Genomic DNA, 19,532 nt, shown 5'->3' on the forward strand with positions numbered 1-19,532 from the left:
CTTTTGTCTGGACTCTACAGTTGGTGCATTGCCGCGACAGAGAGACAGAGAGCAATTTCCGTCGTAAACACAATTTAATTCACCGTGTAATTCCGTAAATCACAGTCATCCCGACTAACAAGTTATTTATCAGACGACAAAAACGTGGTTGGCGGCTGACAGCTGACGTCAAACCACAAAAGCCTTTCTTCCAGTCGAGATGAATCCTCATGCTGAGAGATGACTGTAAACTTTTATTTAGCACTCCAAAAAAAAAAGACACAACCCCGCCCCTATGTGTGACTTTTTCCATGATTTAATGATGGTTACTCATCAGTTCATTACACTTGACAGAGTGGTCTATTTAAATTTGTTAGCTTTGTGTGACATTTATTACAGTGCGATGGTTTCTGTACAAAACACACTGTACAAATTTCCCCGCCTGTCTGAGGGAATCTTGGCTACATTTTTGAGATGCACACTGTAATAATAATAAGCAAGACCTCTGGCACAAATGCACGTTTGTCTTGCCGATTAAGCTGTTGTTATTCCACCAAACCAAACAAAATGCAGAAATTAGCCGACACGACACAGGCTTTTTATTATGTCCATGTTAAATCAGATGAGCCGGTCAGAAGCACGTAATTTATTGAAAGACGCGTACTTTCCAGCGATTCACCTCGCCGGCGAGGGTTGTCAAACTCTGAAAGGGTTTCCGCTGGTTAACCGCCGAGCGAGCTGCATTTGGGGGGGGGGGTGGAAAAAGACAAAAGGCATTTCTGGCTAATTTTATTACAATACAGGAAGAGGCGGCATAATGTGCAACAATAATTAGGTTTAGCACAGTGCCCCCGCGCTCTCTCTCCTCTCTGTCACAAACCATGCTCCGCTAGTTTAAAAAATGGCCATTAGCCTATGCTACTTAGCGCCAGAACATTTCACATTTTATGCTCCTGATGTGCTCCAACGCTCAAATATTCATTTGTTTTAATTGCGCATGCAACCACCGCTAAAGACAAACATGTTCCCTGAGTGTTGTAAATCGTAAATTGTTCAAATTGTCCAAAGAGAAGGGCGGAGCTGGCGTCCTGGTCCCTGCAAAATAACAACTTGCAATGTTTTGTTCCCTATTTTGAAACTAATGGGCTTATTTCTGCATCGTCACTCATTCCCTCCTTGGGGAATATGTGAAAAGCTCCACATTACAGCCTCGCTTAAGCTCTTTGTTGCAAATACTCACGCTCTTTGCTCTTTGATTACTAACAATCTGTCTTGGTGAAGCCGTTTATGCAGCAGCAGCAGTTACCGTTTTATGTTTATATCGTCTTCTTCTCTTGTGTCATGCAAACTTTTCTTTCCTATAAAATTCACAGCCCAGAAAATTAGAAGACCTTCCTCAGGCACACATACACACACACACGTACACGCACATGCACAAAGGGGTCCAGTGTGTGCATTCCTTTACTGTGCTGTGGGTTAATCTGTCTTTGCTTCTGTGGAGAAAATCGTACGCCTCCTCCAAGAGACCTCAGCTCGCAGCCTTTTCAAACGTTACTGCTTGATTTCCTGTATTTTTTAAAAGTAAGACTAGTATTTTTTTTTTGCCAGGGGACCACATCTCAGGCTCAATTTGGCAAGGACCCCCTAAGCCCCTCACCACCCGCCTGCCTTTTAACTCTGTCCCTTGTTAATTTCATTATTTTCGCTCTGACCTCAATTAGCAAAGACTTTGAGGCAAGCGGTGACATTCTTGTAGACAAGAGATGCCGCAGAACAAACCTGGCAAAGTTGACTTTGTATGATGATGCTTTCCAGGAAAATGTCTTGTTGCAGCCCAATAAAGGCACATTAAATACAAAAGCAAGCAAAGGATGTCGAAATTTCACCTAAAATAAACTGTAATACTTCATTAAAATAAAACAAGTAAACAAGATGTGCAAGATCAGGGCAGTGTGTGTGAATCACACACTTGGTGAGTGGACATTAAAAGTCTAATATTGATTGACAGGACTGACTGTTCTGTGCGTTTCAGTATAAAGGATGACAAAAAGTTGTGATGTATACATTTGAGGAAAGTACTTTTTTTTTACATTTTATTGTAGATTTTTGATAGCTTTTATTTGCAAATCATGAGGGAAAAAAAGAGTGCTTTTAGAATGAATACAAATGAAGTGTCTCATTAAACAAATATATATATATACAGTGTAATGTAAGCTCATGTAAACTGGCCACCTATTGTACTGTATTCAGTTCTGTTCTATTCTAACCAGGCTGCCTATGATACCCCCTGTAATCTGATCATTACAAATATTTCATAAAAAGACGTATTTATCATGGGGTTTATGCAATGCTTTATTGTTTTTATGATAAATTAAACCTTTATTTTGTACTAAATGGAGAAATTTACAGCAGTGAGAGGAAAGCAGTGGCACACAAGTACATAAAATATATATATCTAAATACATCAAGGTTTGTATAACAAATAGCAACATAATAATAATAATAATACTGAAGTTCCCCTAAACAATCATTTTGAGCACTGCTGTATACAAACTAAGCCCATCATCCTCCACAGTGTTTTGCAAATAGTTTTAGTAGGTAGTCCATTTGAAAAAAGAAAGGGAGAGAATCCTTCAAGGCCGTCACGTTTTCACACTTGGGCAGCACTCAGGCATGGGGAGTCAATATGTCAGCATTTATGGATGCCCCGCAGAGCTGCACAGGCCTGTCAGGCACCTATTCATGCCCTAATGGCCCCCCGAGGAGCTTGTCTCTGCGGGCTGAAAAGGCCAGGAGGCCCCAGCAGTGGATGGTCTGTTGTTGAAGGCAAGCGTGCGCTCTCACGGACGCTGCCGCGCCTTCATCCAAATGACAAGAGCTATAAAAGAGCATCACTCTATGGCTCTTCCACCCCCAAACACCTCCCTCCTAAAAAAAAAGGGGGTGCTGGCTAATTGTTTGTTGTGAGAAGATTAGTCCGCGTCTTGGCGAACCCCTAAAGAATGTGACGATAGAAAATAAAAGTATTGACGTATTTGCTGTGCATCTTGATGGAAGAGTTTGCAAGCGAGTCGGATTTTTACTCGTAGTTACACCCTCCTCCTTCTTTCTCCGGCTTCATTCTTTAGGATTAAGAGTACTTGGAAACATAACAATGTGAAGGACTCTTGCAAATTCCCATCCAAAAGTCTGTTTTTCCAAATATAATAAGGCTCACATTCAGAGAGGTTTTAATCCAACAATATGTTTATCATTGTGCTTGAAGGAAGGAAGTTCTAGCGTCGAGCAAAACCAAAAACAAATATGAATCACGGCAAATATTAGCAAAAATTTTCCTAAAACCAGTTCCATGAAAGATCACAGTGTGCAAAGTCAAAGCTAAAGTGTGTGTTCACATATGTGCAATACAGTACTTGATGTGTATAAGCCCAAACATAGTGACACTGCTAAGCATTGTTATGTTTTGAATCATGAGTCTCATTAGATACTGGGATTCCCAAAATTTGGCCAGCCCAATTAGAAATATCGTTTTTCCCAGGGACACAAACTTACTAAAACACATCATGTTTTGCCCGATATTGTACTTAACATACTTAACATGGAAACAATGATTCCCAGACTTTTTTGGAACCACGAATGTCACTAGGGATTCCCAAACCTTTTATGCTAATATTTTAGACCTTTTGCTCTTCCCGGGGACTCAAACTTACTAAAACACATCATGTCATGCCATATATGGCACTTCAATTAACGACAAAGAAGAGAATTGATCATTTTTCTATGAATCTGTGCTTTCAATCATGCAGGTGTGCCTAATGAAGTGTCTGAGCATTATTATGTTTAGAGGCATGAATCTCATTGAAAACTGGGATTCCCAAACTTAGTAAGCTAAATTTTTTTACATTTTGTTCCGCCCCCCGGACTCAAACTTACTGAAACACATCTGTACTTTTGATTGTGCATTTATTCCAAACAAAGTGTCTGAGCTGTATTATCTTTAGACGCACGGATCTCATCAGTAACTGGGATTCCCAAATGTTTTCATTTCAAATGTTGTACATTTCGTTCCTCCATGGGACTCAAACTGACTAAAACACGCCTGCGCTTTGGATTGTGCAAGTGTGCTTAACAAAGTGTCTGAGCTTTATTATCTGTAGAAGCATGAATCTCATCAGAAGCCGGGACTCCCAAAATTTTTAAGCTCAAATTATGGAGATGCTTTTCCTTCCCTGGGTCTCAAACTAAAACACACCTATGCTTTCAATTGTGCAGGTGTTCCTTATAAAGTATCTGAGCTTTATTACTGAGAAACATAAATCTCACCAAAAAAAGAGGATTTCCTAACTTTTCCTGCGCTGGACTGAAACTTACCTAAACATATCTGTGCAGGTGTGCCTAACAAGTGTCTTTGCTATCTTTAGAAGCACAAATCTCATTGGAAGCCAGGATTCCCAAACGTTTTCATCTTAAATTTAGGACAGGGAGGACCCTGGGACTCAAACTGGCTCAAACTGACTAAAACACATCCACGCTTTCGACCGTGCAGGTGTGCCTAATGAGTTGTCTGCTGCAAAAAAGTGCAGAAAAACTTTTGCGCTTTAACGCACTAGAGTTTTGTGTAGAGTTTAGGATAACCTCGGGAGCTTCTTCATGGCAAAAATTGTCTCTTAATCGCTGATGTGGTCGTCACATGAGTTTGCTATCAGGGATGCATCGTGCACTCCGAGGCCTCCTTTCACTCCGGCAGCCCCTTTGGGATGGAACAGGCAGAGAGAGACGTGCATTAAGCGGCGATGCCATTCTCCCAAAAATGCAAATTGGGAGAAGTTGTTAGTTATTTGATGTTGCTGCACCCCCATCCCCACCGCCACCAACTCTCCGCCCCCAAAACATCCCTCCACTCTCACTAACTCCAGTGTTGTTGTGCTTGAATCGCATGCAGTCCCGAGGACAGGCAGGCGTGTTTATATGCAGGCCCGGAGCGGCAGAGACAGCACAGAGACAGATGCATGTCACAGATAGCAGATCCCATCGCTTATCTGCGGCCTGTTTGCATAATTAGGCCTTTTGATATTCACCCCCCTGTGACTGACAAAAAGTATAATTGCGGTATCAAGGCACGACAAAAGGTAGGCACAAAAATAAACAAGTCAACATAAAAAGGGGGGAGAAAAGACTCCGTGTTATTTTTGTCCTGTGGGATAAAAAAAAGGGGTGTAAATAAACACACAAGCAGCATTTCCAGCTAAATCTGCTGTCAGTCAACTGGTGAGGCTCGGTGCTCACAGGCTGGTCCTGTGAATGCCTGCAACACACACACACACACACACGCACACACACACACGCGCACAGAGCGTGAGGCCTCATCGTAATTATGCTGGAACTAATATGCTTTTCAAAAATGAGCCATTATGAGCTAATACCGCGCTGCCAAAGCCCTGTCTGTTTTTGTCCCTGCGTCTCGGATAGTGAGCAGAAAGGTGCAGCTGATAGGGAGGCCATTGTTGGTTCCCGTGGCACAGGAGAGCATGAAGGCAGGAGCTTATTTGTAATATTTATGTTTTTCCTCTTTAAGAGGTAATATACCGGTAGTTATATACAGTATCTCAAAATAAAGTGAGGATACCCAAATGTGTTATATAGTCAGGACAGCACCATAGAGCTAAACTTGCATAGAGTAGTCAGTGCACAGCTTGTGTAGCAGTATGGCTTTATTATGCACTGAACGTGACTCAACACACAGCAATTTTTGTCTGAATAGCTGGCAACACAAGCGTGTCTTGCCCAGTCTGGCGTGGCAGTGGTAGCGTCATGAGTTATGAGCACTACACGAGTGCTGCCGGCACTGGGGGAACCGCCGTTCATTAAAAAGAAACATGATTTCCAAAATGTAGTGTGCCATTCTGAAGCAAGAGTACAATCTTCTCTTTTGGGAAAACTGGGTTGCATGGCAGGGTTGCATGATAAGGAGCCCAAACGCACCACCAAGATGATCAAGTGCCTTTCTGAGGAAGCTGAAGGCAAAGGTGATTGAGTTGCCAAGTCTCCTCCGGACATGAACCCAATTGAGCACCTGTTGGCTATCCTCAAACCTAAGAAAGGAAGTTGGAGGAGCGCAAGGTGTCTATCAACCATCATTTTCAGTGGACAGTACACCTATACTGCTATATAAGCTGTATCCAAGATATAATATTATAAAAATGGTTGCTGTATACTCACTTTTTGTGATGCTTTAAGTATAATGCTGCAAGACATTGATCTCAATACAATACTCTGGCGAGAAAAGTGAAATATCCATGATCGGCCCCCGTTTGGTTAAAGATTTTTGTATTAAAGCTATCCATTTCCTCTATCCTGACATTTGTAATTCAATGTAGCTTTAATTCATTCTTCGCCTTAATCAAGCACTTAGCTAAACAAAGCGCTGACCAGCATTTGAAAATCAATGTTGGTGGGTGTGTGTGGGGGGGCTCATCTTAAGGGGCCCCTGGAGGAGAGGAGTAATCGTGCCCACTGGATGGCACATAATTACATTCTAATTGGACCCTAAGTAACGAGTTGGGGACGCTGGAGGTTTATCAATATCCCACCAAGCCTTAGAGCAGCAGTATTATGCGAAAGGTCTAATCAGTATGTACCTTTTTGTTGCAGAGCCGACCATTAACGAAATGGGTCTCGACACCCCCGCGGGAGTGTTATTTGCTGATCATTATTAACGTTGGCACGTGAGGGAGTGGATTAAAAGGAAAAGAAGACATGATGATTAAATGTTTGTTCATTAGAAGGTAAATAGACTGAGAGTGATTGCAGACCTTCAGTAGTAACATCATTGTGTTTATGTTATGTTTAGCTTAAGAAGGTATTGTTTCCATCAGTTAATCATTATTGTGTGATTGATTAGGCAAAAAAAGAATTGCACATATACAAAGCAGACATGTCTTTTTTTTTTCTCCTTGGTTTGTTTTCAGTTTTAATGCGCATTACCGCCTCCTACAGGACTGACGTGGAAGAGTTTTGACTTTACGTTGCAACTTTTCAACTGGTTGCCATTTATATATTTTGTATGTATAAATATAATTTTTATAATCATTAGATTCGATTCAGCTCCAGAACCCTCCCCTTCTCTCTTCAATTGCCATTGTGCACTTGCAAAAGATCTTAATATGCCTCACACTCTTATTAAATGCATTTAATGTATAAAATGCATAGGCACTCACCACTAATGAATGATAATGTAAGGATCCATGAACAGATGGAGTTGGAGTCACAGTGTAGCCTTCAGCCTGGTCGTCAGGCTAGCGCTGGAGGCTAGCAAGCTAGAGAAGGTGTTTCTCCAAGTCACGTCGACATAATCCCCACTGCTTGTTTGTTCTAGTAATGTTTTATAATCATATATTAACTTGCACAGCAACTATGGTGCGTTCAAGGACCGCTAAACGAAATGCTAAATCTCAACGCTTGACGAAAAAAGTTAAGTTAAGCATAAGACGAAGGCATGTAAACACTGCAGTCCTTCTAACAATGGTTCCGACCTGTATATGAAAATGCTTTTTTAAATTAATTAATTTTTGACCAAAAATCTGTGAATCCTGAATCGTGACAAAGCGGGATCCAAGGACATGCTCTTTATTGGACAGTACAAAAACTGCTTCCCAAATGAAGAAGCCATCACATTTCCATGTGAATCCTAGATTTGTTTCCCCCACTTTTGTTTTTCATTTCAAGCATTTTTCTTAATTTTCCGTAAATAATGCACCCCATTTCAGGCATGTGCATGGAACTCTTCGGCCTTGGCGGAGGTGGTCTCCACTCCCGAGTCCCAGCTGGGCCGTGCACGTATTGTGTTGTACCACGTTCCCTTTCCACCCCATCCTCATTACAGGCAGCCCTGTTGACCTTGTGCTTGCAGTTCATGTTTGAGAGCAGATGTGTTGGCTCTGGAGGGCTTAATGGAGAGCTGCAGTACATGCTATCAGCTGTTGAGGGTTATCAATCATTAGCCCCCTGGCAGGTCTGAACGTGATACCCGCAGCAGGTTCCACAGCAAAGTAAAGTCTGCGCAAGGAAAAGACTATAATTCAAGAAGGAGAAGACGTCCCCCTCGAGTTTGCGCTGACTGCGTCCCCCCGTTGTAGGACGCAGGGGTGACTTTGGAAAGTGGTCTCAAGTGTTGTCACGGCAATTTAGCGGTTCGACAGAAATGTGCATCCTGGTGAAAACCAACAAAAGGATATGCGGTGTATGTACATTTTCAACTTTTGTATGTTCAAGGGTGTTCGCTGGCGTGCGTTTCAAGAATCAATCTTTATTAAAAAGGATAAGACTGAAGAATTGATTTAATGAATGCGGCCTCATGTCCGGCGGCCACGTGTAATCCGCAGAGAATCGTCGAGCGCGAGCTCAGGGGGGACAAAAAAATGTTCGTGGAAGACTGGTGGAGTGGCCTGTGATGATAGTCTCCATATAATCCCCTAATTCCTTGTTTAATTAAACTCTGGAGCTGGCCTTGAGACTCTGCCAGCTCTGTTGCTCTTTTGTTCTCACAGTTGTTATTCGGAGGCTACGTTTGAGTATTCTTTTGTCCACTTGTGTTGAAAGATGCTACTGAAGTGAGCCGTAAACGGAAACAATGAATTAGGAGCTAGGAAGTTCCTAGGTGAGTAGGGGTGGAACGGTGCGCCACCTCGGTACCTCGGCTTTAAGATCACAGTTTGGGTATAGTAAGGAAAAAAACGGCAAAACATAAAACTGCTTACCTTTTGTGTAAACAGCTTTATTCTGGTTATTAAAATAAAACTGTTAGCAGGTATGCTTATAAAGTGGAACCTTGGTTAGCGTCATTAATGTATTCCAGAAGGTTTGACTCTAACCGAAACGGACGTTCACCAAATCAAATTTTCCCATAAGAAATAATGTAAATCCAATTAATCTGTTCCAGAAAGCCCAAAAGGTTAACACAAAACACATTTTTATAGTTTTACAATTATGATTTTACATGCAGACAACAATTGGAAATACATTTAAATGTTGAATGAAAGGGATGAATGAATATTTAAGTTTACTTTTACCTTCACTGAAGACGTGATTCTTTAGGGTGCTGGAAACAGCAAAGTGATGGTGGTTGAGCTTGCTGGCACATCACGTCTTTGGAACAATGAAGTTAAAAGCAACCTTAAATGTTCATTTATCCCTGCCTTTCGTCATTTATGTTCATTTAGAATTGTTTTATGCATGAAGAACTACTGTATAATTGTAAAACTCTAAAAACGTGTTTTATGTGAACAATTTTGAGAGTCAAACACTGATTGCATCACAACGACGTCCGGTGCGGGTTGCCATTTTGTAAGCTAGCGAACAGGATGCTAACAAGGAAGGACATTTTTTGATAAAAATACATTAAGAACACAATTGGACTCACGCTGTATATTAACAACATGACAAGATGCACGGCATATTGTCTAATGCACGCAAACCCGAAATCATGGCGTAAATTTTTTACCGAAAAATACGCTAACCCGGGGCGTAGGCTAACCGAGGTTCCACTGTATAGGTGTATACATAAGTTCTCAATAATAATCTCAGTTCACGAGACGAGACAATACATGAGATTGGGTATACAAGAATGAGATGAGATTTTAATATTACTTTTAAGAAAAGTAGAATGCAACAATATAAAAAATATATGACAATATATTCCGATGTACTAATGTAATTTCTACTGCGTGATCTTGCGTTGCTCCTCATGCCATTGTTCTATGGAACAAACGTTCCAATGTGCTGAAACCAATGCACAGAGTGAACTCTCTTCCTGCTCATTTGGAAGTGGGAGACATGAAAAACAGACTCGCGTGCACATATATAATAGTTTACAATGTTTCTTTTTAGGAAAGTGCAAAAATGCAGACGGGTGCAGCAGTAACAATAACAGTTTGAAGAGTGTGAAAGATTGTTTTATTTGTAATAAATGGAAGTTCCTTATTGGCTGAAGTGCAGCATTAATAGCAACTTGTAGCCCCGTTACGCATCTCTAATGAACAATAGTGGCACACTGTTTTTGTCTGTTTCCCTATTTTACCGACAACACCAGGTCTTCCCAAACAGAAGGCTTCAACAACAAATGAGGCTTTTCAAGCTTTGGTTTCTCTCTATTTGTTGACGGAGTAGACGGGTGACTCTGGGCAGTTACGCTTCCTGTCCCTCACTTAATGTGTACCGTGTGGGAAAACTGTATGCCTCCAAATGTTCCTTAGCGATAAATCTGATTACAAATACATGTGCTGTTACACTACTATAGGTGACCATTCTATGGGTTGTCATTGGAGCCGAGTGGTGTCAGAAGCGGGATTCTGGTGGCTCTTCTTCCACATCTTCCCTTTCTTCTCCCTCTCCCACACTCTTCTGGACTGTGCATGATGCAATCCAACAAGGCCCGCAGCAACACTGGCACATCACCGCCGCCTTGTCAGTGTCTCAATGAGGAAATTATGAAAATAAGAATTTTGTGACATGAAATGAAAGGGGCCATGCAGTCTGAATAGACATGCAGAGGTGGTGAAAATGATGCAATTTTCTAAATGCAGTTATAATGGTAATGTTGCGATGGTAATGCTGTCAAAAAATTTCCCTGTCGGCCCGGATTGTGCAGCTTTGTGCCGTATCTATGTTCCTCGAGCAGAAACTCAGCTTAGTTGAATGCCTCAAAAGTGGTGTAAAATGTGTTCTAATTCACTTAATGACAGCAGACGCAAACACAAGGAGCGCTGAATGGCTTTGCTGTGATATTATGCTGCACACACTGCGGCTGTGTGTTGTGTATAAGCGGCATGCCCTTGGCCAACTAGAGGCGAGGAGCAGCAAGGTGGCCTGTGCAGATTAACCCGACTACCCCCGCTCCCTCTCTAGCGCTTAGCTTCTTCTTAAAGCCCCCTCCCCACTACTCAGAGGCAGGATTGTGTATCAGGGCCTTTTCTACTGTGTATCAAAAAATATTCACATATCAAGATAATATTCTTACAGCTGTCATTGGAATGGAATGATGCATTTCCTAAAATACAACTATACTACCCTTTCTTCACCCCTCAGGTAGCCGCACAGATGACGGTTCCGACGTGGATTCGGAGCCCGACTTGCCGCTGAAGAGGAAGCAGAGGCGCAGTCGCACTACCTTCACCGCCGAGCAGCTGGAGGAGCTGGAGAAGGCTTTCGAGAGAACACATTACCCGGATATCTACACCCGGGAGGAGTTGGCTCAGAGGACCAAGCTGACGGAGGCCAGAGTGCAGGTAGGGTCCCGCTGCCTATTGAAGTGTGATAGCATGGAACAGTCTTAGGACACCGCTGGTTCTTTTTTGTTTTACTTCCCCTTTTGCATTGCAGTCATTTGAGCTTTTTGAAACAGTACTTTTTTTTTTCCATGGTAGAGGTGTGGCTCAATGGTAATCATTGCCATCTTCCATGAACCAGGAAGTACCTTGATAATAAACAAACACAAACAGGAACGTATTTCTGAGAGTGTGCTGAGACTTCTGCAGGATTTTGTGTAAAAAGTCATGCATAGTAATGTAATGGATGCTAGCTGGTATGGCTGTGTGATAGTACATTGGTAAACCTCACTCCCAGATGCCTTAAGAGCTGCACTGAACGAGTTGACAGCTCGGGATTTTAGCTTGTTGGCTTGCGCTGCTCAACTGTCAATCCATGGGGATCTGTGGATGCGGGTTTGAGCCCGTCAGGGTATAGTGTTGAACTGCATTACACTAACAAATATGATTTTGGTATATCTGACTGATCTGTTTTATTGAAACGTTATCAATATAGTAGTTCTTGGAGTGTGTCACTCAAAAAGAGTCAAATTGTACAATAATACCCAACTTTTTGGCAGGTTTTGCATTATTTTCCTTGATGATTTTTGTGTACTTGGTCACCATTTTTGCTGGATAAACATGATGATTTTAAAGCAAAATGATAGCTTCTAGCCGACTGTAGTAGGTGCTCCAGGGTTGCCATGGCAATAAAACGTAACTATTACATTAGTTACAGGGTATTTTATGGTCAAATGAGCACTAATGTTGCTTTATGTACGGCCTAATGTTCAGTAGCTGTAGTAGGCAGTTTGAAGAGATGAAATTCACACTGCTTTTAGTGCTGTTAAAGAGGTTCCCATGGTAATCGGCCGCCTCTACGTTGTAGCTGTCTGCCTGCCTGGGTGCCATGCAGCTGTGTGTCAAAGCGAGGGAAAATATTTACAGTAGAGTTATAGCGGCAGCTGTTCTCCCAAAGTTTAGGAGGGGGTGGAAGGTGAAAAAGAAAAAAAAAAAAAAGAGGAGAGAAAGGCAACACATTCCTGCTGGATTTCTCATTCCGGCCCCTTGGCCCACGATCTCATCCCATCACTTTCAAGCTCGCCGCTGCTTGTAAAACCTTCCACATATCACACGGTGTTCCTCATCCTCTCCTGGGACCCCCGTGCCCTGACAACATTAATCAATCAGCCACCGGTTGGGGGGAGAGTCTGGGGCACCCCTCTCCTCTTACCGCAGTCATTCACACTCTGTCTGAACCCCTGGAAGTGCACAGCGCATGCTAAGTGTTCATCACTTGCAATAACTGCTTGCACACATGTCTACGTCCATCTTGCCGCCTCACACAATTCTTATTTCATGAGACACGCTGTTGGTTTTTGTGTTTTAGATGTCCGACTCACATATGGTACATGTGCAGGAAGCAGCTGCTCCAATAGAAATCATTCATCTGTAAACCCATGGAAAAACTTTTTGCTTTCAAATCGTTTTTTAAGCAGGAACCTGTTGAAATACTTACAATTCCATATCCCCAACATGGGAAATGTATTTAACTACTGTGGAACCTCCAAACTGGAACACAATCGTTTGCAAAAGGGTGTTCTACTTTTGAATGAACTTTTGATTTGTTTGGTTCTAGAATAATTTTGATAAGAAATAATTGTATTAATAGATTAAAAATGGCAAAGGTAATGTTTTTGGTCATATTTTATCATTGGGATGTTGTCATGCAAGTGCAAAAAGAAGTGATACAAGTATTACACAGGTTTTAGTCATAAAAAGCAGAACATCTACAATACAATCTTCTTTTTTTGAAGTTTTTTTTTCATTACTATTTTCTGTTTTACTAATACTCTAACTCTAACAAAAAGCCCATCCAAAAATCTTGTTTTTTTTTTTAACTGGATAATGACACCATTTTTGATAGGGTCCTGGATAATGGTTTGACTTTGGGAGATTATTATTATTATTATTATTATTATTATTATTATTATTATTATTATTATTATTATTATTATTATTATTATTATTATATTATTATTTTAATGGTCGCATCTTCCAATGGTCCAGTCTTTATTATTTTTATGTTAATTTTTTTATCATGTTTAATTTTTTCTTTTTTGTACAATTATTATTTTTTCTACAGTCACACAGGGTCTATTTTTCACTTTCTACTTTAACAATAACAAAATGGCGTACATCCTTTTAGAAACAGTCTGCTTGATTTATTTATCTGAGGGATTTTTAAAAAATCAGTTGACTATATTATACTTCTTTTTTTTATTACCGGTTCCATTATTTTATGTTATTTTTTTATCCTTTTCACCTTATACTTAAAATTAAGTCCACTTTATTTTTTTTTCCATTTATCATTAGAATATTTTTTTAAAATAGGTTACAGTTAGGGATAGGGTTTTTCATTTTTTTTAATGTTTGTTAATAACTATTATCATTGTTATTATTACTGGATTCTAAAGTCTTGCAGGCTTTATTTTTTCCCTTCTATTTAAGATTATAACTACAACCTTTTTATATAAATAAATAATCAATGAACATGTGTACATGACCTCTGTATTCATCAGCTACACATTTAAATGATGTCATGTGACAAGCAGGTGGACTGGAGCAAAGGCTGTAATTGGTGTTATTGAATTTTGCTCATAAAATTTGTTGAAGGCTTTGAATTGTAAAAAAGTTTCAATTGATAACTTCCGGTATGCTTGCCAAAAAAAAGAGAACTAAGGTAGACGATGTTGGTTTGTCATGATGCTTGAAGAACATGTGAAAGATCTCATTGACTTTGGTGGACATACAGTACAGTATGGTGGCCTTATAGGACCACATACAAATAAACCTCTGGTTTTTTGTGGGTTGTAACATGGTCGCAAAGTAGTAGAGTGGTGGTAGTAGCAGTTTTTTTGGATGGAATGTGCACGTGTCTTTGTGAAACAAGCACCAGCTGGGCCTTTACATTTAGATGCCCAAATGGCAGCGGAGAGAGAAGACCCTTTGGCCCGGAAAGCCCATCTTCTCCTGCACAGCTGCAATGACGCATCCTCCAGATGTCCTTGGGAGACCGATGGGTGCGCTGGGTGAAGAATAAAACATTCAAGGTATAAATCACCGGTGTGTCTGCTGGTCGTCTACCACGGTGATGGTTAGGGGAGTGGAGGTGCAACTTGGGAGGCCTGAGCTGTCAATATGTTCTAATTCGCAAACCTCATAAACGGATGCACGCTCCCTTGTGTCTGGACAGACCTGCCATTTTAAGACCACCCCTTCTATCCCCCATCCATCTTTATCAGCCCTGCTGTTACTTTGAGAGCAGCTACCAGAGCTCCTTCAGCAGCGCCAGCCCACTATGCTTTTATTACCTCCACTGACAAATTGTGGGATATGATCCATGTCCTCAGTAGGACGGTACAGAAGGTCCTCTCACTCTACCTACGCGTTCCATTCCTACGCCGGCGATGTAAGGCGAGCTTTAGTGTAAGTCAGAACTTATACGTAAATTACACCTACGTAAGTCACTCATACTATGCACACACCATCTGAAGGGTATTGAAAAGACAGTAATAAAAAGATGAAATACAATAATTAAATAAAAAAGGTAATGCAAAAACGAGAACAACTCCTTACTTTTATCCCTGTGGTGGTCCTTGCAAAAGAGGGAGAGACAGGCTTACTGGGATGAGGAAGTCTCAATAATGAGACCACTACACTGCTTTGTTATCACTGTCCATTTCATTCTTTCACATGTTCAAGGATACCATCTTTATTCTTGATGATGGTTGCGGCATTTGAGAGGCTTCCACCGGACATGCAGACAATGTTGACTGCCCTTTTTCCACTTCCTAATTTCACTTTCCTTTTCCTTGATGCGCTTCCATCAAAAGAGCCTGCCTCATGCTTGGTAGACATAATTGAGGAAAAAAGTTAACCAAAAAGAACAAAAGTGACGTTCCTCAGCGTAGCAATGCGCGATTACGTATTATTACGCCTATGTATTCTTCCGCATGAAACTAGTTCTTTTTCTTTTTGTACAGCATAAATCATTTAAGGTTGTGCATTATAAACACAGAACATCGTAACACGGAACGACGTAACATGACGGCCGCCTGTATTTTGTCTACTTTCTGAGGTTTCATGTTCCGCCATGTCCACACAAGCATGGATATTGTACAGAAACATGAAATGTTATAACTTTTTAAAATTTTGGACATTGGTCAATACGCAAAAGCAATTTGAGGCAACACAAAATGCATTGAAATCTTTTTGGAAAAGTCCACCCAGGATAAAGACTTGAGACTTGCAGTTTTCATGTGCTGTAGGTTTTCTTTAGGTTGGTGAAAATGTTTGATGTTCTGTACCTCATTTTTCATCATTTTGTTTTAAAATTTATTATCATGGATTTAGGATTCATCACTATTTTTTTGTGTTTTCCATTGTTGCGTGGCTTTTGGACATCTGTCTCCACGCAAATTGAATTTTTGATTGCTAAAGGTGTTGAAAATAAGTTTGTCAATGCAGGAACATTTTTTTTAGTTTAGTTGTTGTTGTTTGTTTTAGCTTTTTTGTGCTTTTAAGATGCTGGTGCACATGCAAACCTACTTTAAGATTACATTTTTTTAGATTTGTGATGCATGTTGGACATTGATCCATACGCAAACTCTATTTTAGTTATCTGTAAATGGAATGGAATAAAATTAGTTCATTTAGCAGTAAAAATTTATTTACAATTTTTTTTTAAAAGCATTTCTGAGCCTCAGTCTAAAAGCAATCTGAACTTTAGTTTGCTGTAGATTATTTAGGAAAGATGTGTTCATGTGACTCATTTTCTAGAATTTTTTTTATATACGGGGAAAAAATACAGTTTTTAAAATGTTGGTGTACATGCAAATGTACTTTTTGGTCACTGAAAATGTTAATCTTTTTGGAAATGTCCGTCCAGCATAAGGGTTTTCTGTAACTTATTTTTCAGCTGTTTGTGCATGCTCCTTTGTTATTAGTTTGAGGGAGGCTGCTTTAATGTATTTTGGATTGTAAGTGCATTTTTTGTTTACTTTATTAACTTCATATTAAAATGAAACTGTTCTGAACTATCAGTCCACAGGAATTGTTCCATTTTACCTTGTCGGCTTTTTCCGCAATTACTTCTGAGAGGCTGAACGTCATTATAGTGGTGGCGCCACCTGTTGCTCTGGCACGCACATGCCAACTTGCAAATGTGTTTTAATGTGGATTAAAAGCCATTCATGAGTTTTCTGGGGAAAATTGTTCAAAATATATCTTATAATAAAGAATGAATAACAAGTCATCGCCATTCCATTGGCTATTGCACAAAGAGGGGGTCACGTCGATAGCTTGCAAGCTGCCTCACATAATATTCTCCTGTCTTGGTTTGGTTGGGGCGTCCAACCCAGTACGGCACTTCCTTCGTCATCAGCTCACTTTGCTGTCAAATAGATCGTCTTTCATTAGCAATAAACACGGGGAATGTAGCTGTGATACTTAGTGTGATCTAATAAGGTAGAAGCATTGGCTTTTTACCAAGCGTGTAAATCAATTTGAGGATGGAAGAAGGTTTCTCCCCTTTTCTATGTGCTTGCCAGTTGGTATGTTGGGAGGAAAAAATAAGGATTGTCTTCCCAAGCTCTAGGGCCACTGTGCACATATGAGCAAAGGTATTGGACACCTGCTCATTACAATGACAAGATGGGGTGCACCCCTGCTGTGTAGCCTGTGGGATTATTTTGATAAAATTGGCTTGAAATTTCTCACACAGCCCACTTTTTGGAGAGTTTGAGTGAATCACCACAAAATTTGGTACAAACTTTAGGGGAGTGACAAGCACATGACCAAAATTTGACCAAGGTTGGTTGAAAAACATGGCCACCTTCAAGAATAACCTCTTTGCAGGGGCATGGGCGGGACTTAGCAACTCATTGTCCATAGGTCATTGACCATTTGCCTAATGATTATAAAACTTTAAGGATATCTGTATTACATGTATGCTAGTATTCCAAAGCATTTTGAGCACAACCCAACGGGGTGCACCACAAATGTCATTTATGTCCTAATTTATGTCCTAATTTTTCACAAGTTTGTATTTATGTAAAGTAACTCTTATACTCTTGCACCTCTGCACACGAGGGTGACATTTTGTCAAAGCATGCACCCATACTGTGTGGTCTGTACTTTTAGTTTCCTGATTAAGCACACCACATGGTGGCGCTGTTATTAAACCCCATAAGTTAGATTGACTTGAAATGTCTCACACCACTCAATGTACAAAACAGCCATTGTAACTTTAGCGTCTTTCGTAAAATCACCACAAGGTTTGGTACCATCTTGAGCAGACTGACAAGCACATGTGTGTAAAGAGTGAGTAAGATTGGTTGAAAAACATGGCCGCCACCAAGCAAAACGTCTTTGCAGTGATCGGGCGGGACTTAGCAACTAATTGTCCTAAGTCATTGATCATTTGTTTAATGATTATAAAACTTGAGGATATCTATGTTAGATGTATCCTAGCATGAATTCCAATGCGTTTTGAACACAACCCTTAGAGGGCGCCACAAATGCCACTGAATGATGCGTTGCTGGCTCACAATCTCTGTTCTTCTGAAAGGTGTTTTAATGGGCTTCTTCTCTATCAAACTTCTCCAAGCATGCCTTTCTTTGTGGACTGGAAGACATTTATGTTGCAACAGAACCTGGACACATAGAATTGTCTTAAATATTGACTTAAAGGTATTACGGAACTCATGATAGATTTAATTCAATAAAAGTCTCTATCTTTCTGCTTCATTTGCACCTCAACTCCTACTGCACATTCATAATAGCAAACATAAACCATGAGGGGATATATAACAAAGTGGCAATTGTTTCACTATCAATCGCCCACCAGCGGCAAAAAAGCGAGGACAAAAAATCACAATGGAGGCGAGTGGCGGCAAGCGAAACCCAACAGGCAAAAACTGTATTCCCGCCAGTGTGGGGTTTATATTTCATAAAGGCACAAATAGGATTTATGTAGATTGTGGTGGGGAGAAATGGTTGCCAATGCGCCAGTTTGAATGTTCTAACACTTTCTTATTATTAGAATTTAAATGACTTTTGGTACAGTGCTTCTGTACTGCTGATACTTATCAAGTTAATCCGCACTCTCCTCTCATATTCACACTCCTAGCTACTTTAATTAGCATAGTGCCAGCAGTCTGCGAGGCAGGGAGGCAGGCAGGGCGGGAAGATGACGGGGAGGGGGTGGCGGGAGGGGGGGGGGGGGGGGGGGGGGGGGGGTTGGGTTGTTGGGGGGGTGGATGTTATTGCGTGGTAGGAGACAGAAGAGTGTTTGTGTGTTGAGGCTGCTTGCATCACCCTCAGTGCGTTCAGCGGATATGAAGTCAGCGGTACATTTTGTTTTGTCATTATCGCTCATGTCGCTCGCTATTCATCTACGGCAACATGTTGCAAATTGGCTCCTGAAAGGCGTCACACATCCACCGTCTACTTCTCTTTTGACAGCAGCCTGCATGGAGGATTGGCTTGAACGAGGAGGGGGCTCTAAAATTCCCTATGATCCCATTGAAGGGTTGCTTTAACCTCAGATCTGAGATGATATCAAATACAACATGATGGCACAGGAATCAATGCATTTGGCTGAAGGTGAATGTGGGGATTTAAAGTCAAAGAGGCGATGCACACACAAACTTGAACAGGAGGATAAGGCCTTGCCTACACAAGCCCCTAAGAACCCATAAGATTGAACACAATTATGTTCAATCTTATGGGTTCTTCACATCTTCTTCAAGCAGGAGATGTGGCTGTATTGGTAGCAGCCTCCTGGATCGGCAAGAACCAGCCATAAATCCTTTGATTAATCAATTGTAAAGACATGCACCGGGTATGCACCGGGTATCGCAAAACTATCGCAAGACTAGCAACCTTATGTATTGTGTAAAACCAAGACAGGAAGAACATCAAATTAAAAGCACTAAATGAATACAGACCCACCATCCACCAGTAGGAGCCTGGAGTTTGTTTTTCAGTGAGGTTCACTGAACAAATATGCACATTAGCACTCAATAAGGTCATTAAGTCGTAATAGTCTATCTGTGCAGCCTTGAAGAAAGTTTGATGGTGCCTTCAAGGACCAAGGGGGTCAACATTGACATGTGTTCAAGTGTTCATCCAAGTAACGGCCTGGGGGAAGAAACTGTCTCTGTGCCTGGTTGTGTTGGCGCCAACCTG

At 40.9% G+C, this 19,532-nt stretch overlaps 1 protein-coding gene across 3 annotated transcripts in view; it reads left to right on the top strand.

Moving 5' to 3' along the window:
- pax7a (paired box 7a) overlaps positions 1-19,532 on the top strand; it is a 72,149-nt gene that overhangs the window by 15,988 nt on the left and 36,629 nt on the right. For all 3 annotated transcript variants that reach the window (XM_054784002.1, XM_054784004.1, XM_054784003.1), the window contains one exon: positions 11,062-11,261. In XM_054784002.1, coding sequence (XP_054639977.1) covers positions 11,062-11,261 — 200 coding nt within the window. The remainder of the gene's footprint in view (positions 1-11,061; positions 11,262-19,532) is intronic.

This window comes from Dunckerocampus dactyliophorus, chromosome 8 (genome assembly GCF_027744805.1).
Source record: "Dunckerocampus dactyliophorus isolate RoL2022-P2 chromosome 8, RoL_Ddac_1.1, whole genome shotgun sequence".
In the NCBI taxonomy this organism is placed as follows: Eukaryota; Metazoa; Chordata; class Actinopteri; order Syngnathiformes; family Syngnathidae; genus Dunckerocampus; species Dunckerocampus dactyliophorus.